This window comes from Nematostella vectensis, chromosome 1 (assembly GCF_932526225.1).
Source record: "Nematostella vectensis chromosome 1, jaNemVect1.1, whole genome shotgun sequence".
In the NCBI taxonomy this organism is placed as follows: Eukaryota; Metazoa; Cnidaria; class Anthozoa; order Actiniaria; family Edwardsiidae; genus Nematostella; species Nematostella vectensis.
In genome coordinates this window covers 19,942,950-19,952,976 of record NC_064034.1, presented here as the reverse complement: position 1 = coordinate 19,952,976, position 10,027 = coordinate 19,942,950, and the positions used below count along the sequence as shown (strand labels likewise).

The following is a 10,027-nucleotide window of genomic DNA, read 5'->3' as shown; positions in this document are numbered from 1 at the left end:
TATATACCGGCAAGAAAGGTTTGTGAGAGGGTTATCTACCGGCAGGAGAGGGTTGTGAAAGGGATATATACCGGCAAGAGCGGGTTGTGAGTGGGTTATCTACCGGCAGGAGAGGGTTGTGAGAGGGGTATATACCGGCAAGAGAGGGTTGTGAGAGGGGTATATACCGGCAGGAGAGGGTTGTGAGAGGGATATATACCGGCAGGAGAGGGTTGTGAGAGGGGTTTATACCGACAAGAGAGGGTTGTGAGAGGGGTATATACCGACAAGAGAGGGTTGTGAGAGGGGTATATACCGACAAGAGAGGGTTGTGAGGGGTATATACCGACAAGAGAGGGTTGTGAGGGGTATATACCGGCAGGAGAGGGTTGTGAGAGGGGTTTATACCGACAAGAGAGGGTTGTGAGAGGGGTATATACCGACAAGAGAGGGTTGTGAGAGGGGTATATACCGACAAGAGAGGGTTGTGAGGGGTATATACTGGCAGGAGAGGGTTGTGAGAGGGGTATATACCGGCAAGAGAGGGTTGTGAGAGGGGTATATACCGGCAGGAGAGGGTTGTGAGAGGGGTATATACCGGCAAGAGTGGGTTGTGAAAGGGGTTTATACCGACAAGAGAGGGTTGTGAGAGGGGTATATACCGACAAGAGAGGGTTGTGAGAGGGGTATATACCGGCAGGAGAGGGTTGTGAGAGGGGTATATACCGGCAAGAGTGGGTTGTGAAAGGGGTTTATACCGACAAGAGAGGGTTGTGAGAGGGGTATATACCGACAAGAGAGGGTTGTAAGAGGGGTATATACCGGCAAGAGAGGGTTGTAAGAGGGGTATATACCGGCAAGAGAGGGTTGTGAGAGGGGTATATACCGGCAAGAGTGGGTTGTGAGAGGGGTATATACCGACAAAAGAGGGTTGTGAGAGGGGTATATACCGGCAAGAGAGGGTTGTGGGAGGGGTATATACCGGCAAGAGAGGGTTGTGAGAGGGGCATATACCGGCAAGAGAGGGTTGTGGGAGGGGTATATACCGGCAAGAGAGGGTTGTGAGAGGGGCATATACCGGCAAGAGATGGTTGTGGGAGGGGTATATACCGGCAATAGAGGGTTGTGAGAGGTGTGTATACCGACAAGAGAGTGTTGTGAGAGGGGTATATACCGGCAAGAGAGGGTTGTAAGAGGGGTATATACCGACAAGAGAGGGTTGTGAGAGGGGTATATACCGGCAAGAGAGGGTTGTGAGAGGGGTATATACCGGCAAGAGAGGGTTGTGAGGGGTATATACTGGCAAGAGATTGTTGTGAGAGGGGTATATACCGGCAAGAGAGGGTTGTGAGAGGGGTATATACCGATAAGAGAGGGTTGTGAGAGGGGTATATACCGGCAGGAGAGGGTTGTGAGAGGGGTATATACCGGCAAGAGAGGGTTGTGAGAGGGTTATATACCGGCAAGAGAGGGTTGTGAGAGGGGTATATACCGGCAAGAGAGGGTTGTGAGAGGGTATATACCGGCAAGAGAGGGTTGTGAGAGGGGTATATACCGGCAAGAGAGGGTTGTGGGAGGGGTATATACCGACAAGAGAGGGTTGTGAAAGGGGTATATACCGGCAGGAGAGGGTTGTAAGAGGGGTATATACCGACAAGAGTGGGTTGTGAGAGGGGTATATACCGGCAAGAGAGGGTTGTGAAAGGGGTATATACCGGCAAGAGAGGGTTGTGAAAGGGGTATATACCGGCAAGAGAGGGTTGTGAGAGGGGTATATACCGGCAGGAAAGGGTTGTGAAAGGGGTATATACCGGCAATAGAGGGTTGTGAGAGGGGTATATACCGGCAAGAAAAGGTTGTGAGAGGGTTATCTACCGGCAAGAGAGGGTTGTGAAAGGGGTATATACCGGCAAGAGAGGGTTGTGAAAGGGGTATATACCGGCAAGAGAAGGTTGTGAGAGGGTTATATACCGGCAAGAGAGGGTTGTGAGGGGTATATACTGGCAAGAGATTGTTGTGAGAGGGGTATATACCTGCAAGAGGGGGTTGTGAAATAGGCGTATATCGGCAAGAGAGGATTCTGAAATAGGTGTATATTGGCAAGAGAAGGTTGTGAACTAGGTGTATATCGGCAAAAGAGGGTTGTGAAATAGGCGTATATCGGCAAGAGAGGGTTGTGAATTAGGTGTATATCGGCAAGAGAGGGTTGTGAAATAGGTGTATATCGGCAAGAGAGGGTTGTGAAATAGGTGTATATCGGCAAAAGGGGGTTGTGAAATAGGTGTATATCGGCAAGAGCGGGTTGTGAAATAGGTGTATATCGGCAAGAGGGGGTTGTGAAATAGGTGTATATCGGCAAGAGGGGGTTGTGAAATAGGTGTATATCGGCAAGAGAGGGTTGTGAAATAGGTGTATATCGGCAAGAGGGGGTTGTGAAATAGGTGTATATCGGCAAGAGGGGGTTGTGAAATAGGTGTATATCGGCAAGAGGGGGTTGTGAAATAGGTGTATATCGGCAAGAGGGGGTTGTGAAATAGGTGTATATCGGCAAGAGAGGGTTGTGAAATAGGTGTATATCGGCAAGAGTGGGTTGTGAAATAGGTGTATATCGGCAAGAGGGGGTTGTGAAATAGGTGTATATCGGCAAGAGGGGGTTGTGAAATAGGTGTATATCGGCAAGAGGGGGTTGTGAAATAGGTGTATATCGGCAAGAGGGGGTTGTGAAATAGGTGTATATCGGCAAGAGAGGGTGGTGAAATAGGTGTATATCGGCAAGAGAGGGTTGTGAAAGGGGTATATACCGGCAAGAGAGGGTTGTGAAAGGGGTATATACCGGCAAGAGAGGGTTGTGAGAGGGGTATATACCGGCAGGAAAGGGTTGTGAAAGGGGTATATACCGGCAAGAGTGGGTTGTGAGAGGGGTATATACCGGCAATAGAGGGTTGTGAGAGGGGTATATACCGGCAAGAGAGGGTTGTAAAAGGGGTATATACCGGCAGGAGAGGGTTGTGAAAGGGGTATATACCGGCAAGAGAGGGTTGTGAGAGGGGTATATACTGGCAAGAAAAGGTTGTGAGAGGGTTATCTACCGGCAAGAGAGGGTTGTGAAAGGGGTATATACCGGCAAGAGAGGGTTGTGAAAGGGGTATATACCGGAAAGAGAAGGTTGTGAGAGGGTTATATACCGGCAAGAGAGGGTTGTGAGGGGTATATACTGGCAAGAGATTGTTGTGAGAGGGGTATATACCTGCAAGAGGGGGTTGTGAAATAGGCGTATATCGGCAAGAGAGGATTCTGAAATAGGTGTATATTGGCAAGAGAAGGTTGTGAACTAGGTGTATATCGGCAAAAGAGGGTTGTGAAATAGGCGTATATCGGCAAGAGAGGGTTGTGAATTAGGTGTATATCGGCAAGAGAGGGTTGTGAAATAGGTGTATATCGGCAAGAGAGGGTTGTGAAATAGGTGTATATCGGCAAAAGGGGGTTGTGAAATAGGTGTATATCGGCAAGAGGGGGTTGTGAAATAGGTGTATATCGGCAAGAGGGGGTTGTGAAATAGGTGTATATCGGCAAGAGGGGGTTGTAAAATAGGTGTATATCGGCAAGAGAGGGTTGTGAAATAGGTGTATATCGGCAAGAGGGGGTTGTGAAATAGGTGTATATCGGCAAGAGGGGGTTGTGAAATAGGTGTATATCGGCAAGAGGGGGTTGTGAAATAGGTGTATATCGGCAAGAGGGGGTTGTGAAATAGGTGTATATCGGCAAGAGAGGGTTGTGAAATAGGTGTATATCGGCAAGAGGGGGTTGTGAAATAGGTGTATATCGGCAAGAGGGGGTTGTGAAATAGGTGTATATCGGCAAGAGGGGGTTGTGAAATAGGTGTATATCGGCAAGAGGGGGTTGTGAAATAGGTGTATATCGGCAAGAGAGGGTGGTGAAATAGGTGTATATCGGCAAGAGGGGGTTGTGAAATAGGTGTATATCGGCAAGAGAGGGTTGTGAAATAGGTGTATATCGGCAAGAGAGGGTTGTGAAATAGGTGTAAATCGGCAAGAGAGGGTTGTGAAATAGGTGTATATCGGCAAGAGGGGGTTGTGAAATAGGTGTATATCGGCAAGAGAGGGTTGTGAGAGGGTTATATACCGGCAAGAGAGGGTTGTGAGGGGTATATACTGGCAAGAGATTGTTGTGAGAGGGGTATATACCTGCAAGAGGGGGTTGTGAAATAGGCGTATATCGGCAAGAGAGGATTCTGAAATAGGTGTATATTGGCAAGAGAAGGTTGTGAACTAGGTGTATATCGGCAAAAGAGGGTTGTGAAATAGGCGTATATCGGCAAGAGAGGGTTGTGAATTAGGTGTATATCGGCAAGAGAGGGTTGTGAAATAGGTGTATATCGGCAAGAGAGGGTTGTGAAATAGGTGTATATCGGCAAAAGGGGGTTGTGAAATAGGTGTATATCGGCAAGAGGGGGTTGTGAAATAGGTGTATATCGGCAAGAGGGTGTTGTGAAATAGGTGTATATCGGCAAGAGGGGGTTGTGAAATAGGTGTATATCGGAAAGAGAGGGTTGTGAAATAGGTGTATATCGGCAAGAGGGGGTTGTGAAATAGGTGTATATCGGCAAGAGGGGGTTGTGAAATAGGTGTATATCGGCAAGAGGGGGTTGTGAAATAGGTGTATATCGGCAAGAGGGGGTTGTGAAATAGGTGTATATCGGCAAGAGAGGGTTGTGAAATAGGTGTATATCGGCAAGAGGGGGTTGTGAAATAGGTGTATATCGGCAAGAGGGGGTTGTGAAATAGGTGTATATCGGCAAGAGGGGGTTGTGAAATAGGTGTATATCGGCAAGAGAGGGTTGTGAAATAGGTGTATATCGGCAAGAGAGGGTGGTGAAATAGGTGTATATCGGCAAGAGGGGGTTGTGAAATAGGTGTATATCGGCAAGAGAGGGTTGTGAATTAGGTGTATATCGGCAAGAGAGGGTTGTGAAATAGGTGTAAATCGGCAAGAGAGGGTTGTGAAATAGGTGTATATCGGCAAGAGGGGGTTGTGAAATAGGTGTATATCGGCAAGAGAGGGTTGTGAAATAGGTGTATATCGGCAAGAGGGGGTTGTGAAATAGGTGTATATCGGCAAGAGGGGGTTGTGAAATAGGTGTATATCGGCAAGAGGGGGTTGTGAAATAGGTGTATATCGGCAAGAGGGGGTTGTGAAATAGGTGTATATCGGCAAGAGGGGGTTGTGAAATAGGTGTATATCGGCAAGAGGGGGTTGTGAAATAGGTGTATATCGGCAAGAGAGGGTTGTGAGGGGTATATACTGGCAATAGCGGTTGTGAAATAGGTGTATATCGGCAAGAGGGGGTTGTGAAATAGGTGTATATCGGCAAGAGGGGGTTGTGTGGGAATGCACCGCTAGGATGCAGCACTCCTACCTTTTTAACCCGAAAGGCTGGTTGTTTTTTCGGATTGTTTTTCTGAAGCTCGGGTAGAACTCCAGCCCCTCTCCAACCTTTTTCGAATACACGATAGCGAGGGGTGAGGGGACGGGGGTTACTTAGTTGCCGGAAGTAGATAATTGTATTCTCTATAACGGCATTTCCTGACCCTGCGTGTTCGTGTATTCGTAACTGTCACTCGAGTGCGCTTCTGTCTGTAACTGCTGTGATTCTTAATGATTGAGTCACGGTCAAATGGTTTTGTGAAGACAGACCTGATTGCAGACGTCTCTTGTTTGTTATCTCATTCAAAGGCGGGTTTAGCTATGCTAGCTTGACCTTTGCGGTAAACCGATACAACAAGAGTTGTTGTGAGACGGCAGTGTCAGTCATATAAATTGCTGTGAAGGCTGCATGCGTAAGCTGTTTCTTACTTCGCTCTATTCCTATCGCATTATCAAGTCATTGTCTTAAACTCTGGTGCGGGACTGCTCGGGAATCGTCACCTTCAACTTTTATAATTTGTCTACTTGCGCCAAACCACTGTTTGTAAGTATGACGTGTATACTGCATATAAAGGATTCCACGGACAACACAGCTTAAACTTATTTATTTTCTCACTATATGAAGTACATCTGCACAATCTGTGACGCGTCGACTCTATAATTTTCGCAGGTGTTATAGGAAATATCTGTTTTCATGAATTCTGTAGCTGTAATAGACAGCAAGAATGCTTTCCTGATTAAATCATAGTGTCCCGCTCGCAAATTAAGTGGAAAATTTTAATAACAGACATCACTGCACATAATGATTCATCGAACGATTTTGAAATACATTATACCTAGGGCTTGATTTTGTTTTAAACGTTCAAAGTCACCCTGTTTTAAAAATGGGTAAATAATTAGCCATAAATTGTTTGAATAGTACGGTCGTCAAATCTTGCCAAATACAGTAATAAATAAACTAGGAGTAAGACAATAAATTGCTCGGTATTTCATGCCAAGAATTGTTTGTAGATTATAGTAGTTCCTATGGGGTCGACATGTGTCATTGATTTAGAAGATGAATGTGTTGTAAGTTATGTATTTAAGATGTTGTATCACTAATTTACAGATTAACCTGGTGCGCAAACATAACTGTCTTTTCTATTTGTCTTGTCTCTCTATATAATCGTAACTTATCTCGTAATGAAATTAAACAGACCCCCCTCGAGTCATAAACTCGCATAAAATGTCCTTAGCAGTGGGGAGTCACGTGACTCTCATTTCTGACAGCATCGAGTCATAGAAACAGACAACTAGAAACGAGCTTTTGTGGAAAAATATAGTTGTATGGAAATGACTGATAGTGAAATGATTAATACCTTGCACGTTTTAAGCTTGTGTGATGATGGGGTCGTGATAAACCATTCCATCTTTTTAACCCCTCATTTTAACCCAGAGAACATAATTGCGCGACGGTTTTCGTACTAAAAAAAGCATTTTAAAGATACACTCTTTTTATTTGATAAGCCTCCGTTCATATTTTTGGAGCATTCTAAGACTGAAAAGTGGGGTGCTATTGAATTTCAGTGTATTTAAAAATATAAACTAATTAAAACTTTAAGAATTACACAAGTGATCAAGAGGGTCCTATGCATCACAGGGGCACGAACACAGTGGGGGGAGGGGCCCTCGAAAACCAGGGTACGCGCCACACTTACAAAACAACATTTTGCTGCTAGTATCTGAGCCTCAACATGTTCTTAGAATGACTATAGAACTTGGTGAAATCTCATGCTGGACTTCTACCCATGAGCTACGTATTAATTTATCTATATATTTTTCCTCTTTTTTTTTCATGATTTTTGTTGTTGCTTTATTTGTTTGGGGGCCGGGAAGCCTGTGACAATCTGGTAAATTGATTGGTGGATAATCTGAGTCGTGGTTGTCTATAGTTGATCTCGTTTATCACCTTGATGCGTCTTGAAATTCAACGAGGAGGGAGGATGAACGTACCAGGGAGGATGAACGTACCTTCTAACCAGAAGTGCCTTCTCACCGGAGTCCTAGATATAAGTGTGCGCCAAGTTCGTGTCCTTTTATAAAATAACATGGGAAAGTGGCTTTAAGTGCAGTTATGCCTGCATACACATTGCTATGTTCTGTGGATTTAGAAGATTTTGAGAATTAACGACGACCACTTTTTACTGTTAATGGCTGAGATTGCGGGTATTTTGTTAACAAGTCCAAAGAATTGTTCCCATACTTTGAATGCCCAGGGACATTTGTGTCGAGTCCAAAGTTTTGTTTGTGTATCTTTCTCGGAGTTTTTTCAGCCATGAACGAGTCCAAAGTTTTGTTGGAGTTTCTTTGTCAGGGTTGTTTCTGTCTTGATCCAGTCCAAAGAATTTTTCTTTATCTTTTTCAGGGTTGTTTCAGCCATGAACGAGTCCAAAGTTTTGTTTCTGTACACACGACAAGATCAGAGTCGCAGCGAAGAGCTTAAAGACTTCCTTCGAATGAAGCTCGGTTCACATGTGACACTCAACAGCATCCAGGACACACTTGAAAGCAACTCAACGTTAGAGGTAAGCAACTCTACGCTAGAGGTAAGCTACTCCACGCTAGAGGTAAGCAACACCACGCAAGATGTATGCAACTCCATGCTAGAGGTAAGCAACTCCGCGCTGGAGGTAAGCAACTCCACGTTAGAGGTAAGCAACTCCACGCTAGAGGTATGCAACCCCACGCTAGAGGTAAGCAACTCCACGCTAGAGGTAAGCAACTCCACGCAACTCCACTGTCTTTTTTTCTTGAATATTCGCCAAATGTTTACCTGTTTACTTAGTGTCCTTTAATTTTCAGGATGAGCTATTCCAAAGTCGCTGTGTCGTTCTTGTGTACTCTGATATCTGCGAAGACTACCTCCAACACGACATCCACGAGTTCCAGAAATCTTATGTGACATTCGATGGGAGTATAATAAAAGCGTATTTACTCGAGGATTCAATCCTCAGCAGAGTCGTGGTGGTCTACTTTGAGAAGGAGCCAGACAAGTGGATAGCAAACCGCATGGACCAGAGAATGTTTCATCTGGCAGGGGACTGCTTTGAGAAACTTGATCCAGCTCTTGATCAATTTGTGCAAACTGTGAAAACACTCACGCGAAAGCAACAGAAATAGCCAGATCGTACTCGCTTAAAATAAGGGAAAATAGGGAAATGGGTAATAAAATTCGATTTTAATTTAAATCCTTGAATTCTAAAACAATCGTCGTAGAAGCAAAATACCGCCTAAGATTATTTGCTCACTATCCGTCAAAGGGGCTGTTTATGTTTACCATGACAACATGAGGACACAGGAAGACCACTCCACGTCCACGTTTGGACTCTTTCTAAGAGCATTAGCCATCCGTCCGCACCACCCTTCGACGTCAACATTAAATTTACACAAGCGATAATGCAATCAATCTAAATAAAACAATCTATTAGATTATTAGATTGCAAACAATCTAAATAAAACAATCTATTAGATTATTAGATTGCAAACAATCTAAATAAAACAATCTATTAGATTATTAGATTGCAATCAATCTAAATAAAACAATCTATTAGATTATTAGATTGCAATCAATCTAAATAAAACAATCTATTAGATTATTAGATTGCAATCAATCTAAATAAAACAATCTATTAGATTATTAGATTGCAAACAATCTAAATAAAACAATCTATTAGATTATTAGATTGCAAACAATCTAAATAAAACAATCTATTAGATTATTAGATTGCAAACAATCTAAATAAAACAATCTATTAGATTATTAGATTGCAAACAATCTAAATAAAACAATCTATTAGATTATTAGATTGCAAACAATCTAAATAAAACAATCTATTAGATTATTAGATTGCAATCAATCTAAATAAAACAATCTATTAGATTATTAGATTGCAAACAATCTAAATAAAACAATCTATTAGATTATTAGATTGCAAACAATCTAAATAAAACAATCTATTAGATTATTAGATTGCAAACAATCTAAATAAAACAATCTATTAGATTATTAGATTGCAAACAATCTAAATAAAACAATCTATTAGATTATTAGATTGCAAACAATCTAAATAAAACAATCTATTAGATTATTAGATTGCAAACAATCTAAATAAAACAATCTATTAGATTATTAGATTGCAAACAATCTAAATAAAACAATCTATTAGATTATTAGATTGCAAACAATCTAAATAAAACAATCTATTAGATTATTAGATTGCAAACAATCTAAATAAAACAATCTATTAGATTATTAGATTGCAAACAATCTAAATAAAACAATCTATTAGATTATTAGATTGCAAACAATCTAAATAAAACAATCTATTAGATTATTAGATTGCAAACAATCTAAATAAAACAATCTATTAGATTATTAGATTGCAAACAATCTAAATAAAACAATCTATTAGATTATTAGATTGCAAACAATCTAAATAAAACAATCTATTAGATTATTAGATTGCAAACAATCTAAATAAAACAATCTATTAGATTATTAGATTGCAAACAATCTAAATAAAACAATCTATTAGATTATTAGATTGCAAACAATCTAAATAAA

At 42.1% G+C, this 10,027-nt stretch overlaps 1 protein-coding gene and 1 long non-coding RNA gene across 3 annotated transcripts; both read left to right on the top strand.

Moving 5' to 3' along the window:
- Positions 1 to 3,940: 3,940 nt before the first annotated feature.
- On the top strand, positions 3,941 to 4,315 carry LOC125561790. The gene is made up of 2 exons (XR_007307499.1): positions 3,941 to 3,986; positions 4,273 to 4,315. It is a non-coding gene; the product is annotated as an uncharacterized LOC125561790 (long non-coding RNA).
- Positions 4,316 to 5,309: 994 nt separating this feature from the next.
- LOC116618157 lies at positions 5,310 to 8,687 on the top strand. Of its 2 annotated transcripts, none has more exons than XM_032381555.2 (3): positions 5,310 to 5,968; positions 7,829 to 7,988; positions 8,266 to 8,687. In XM_032381555.2, exons 2-3 carry the CDS (start codon positions 7,842 to 7,844, stop codon positions 8,581 to 8,583), a joined length of 465 nt encoding a protein of 154 aa, XP_032237446.2. In that variant the 5' UTR covers positions 5,310 to 5,968; positions 7,829 to 7,841; the 3' UTR covers positions 8,584 to 8,687. The 2 variants fall into 2 exon arrangements, with proteins under 2 accessions (XP_032237446.2, XP_048582148.1); XM_048726191.1 differs by lacking the exon at positions 5,310 to 5,968 and adding an exon at positions 7,147 to 7,478.
- The last annotated feature ends 1,340 nt before the right edge of the window (positions 8,688 to 10,027 follow it).

Bases quoted from the DNA above. Each gene is read 5' to 3' on its own strand.
- LOC116618157 (XM_032381555.2), top strand. From the start codon at position 7,842: ATGAACGAGTCCAAAGTTTTGTTTCTGTACACACGACAAGATCAGAGT. The intron at 7,989-8,265 runs GTAAGCAACTCT...TTTAATTTTCAG, and splicing joins AAAGCAACTCAACGTTAGAG to GATGAGCTATTCCAAAGTCG.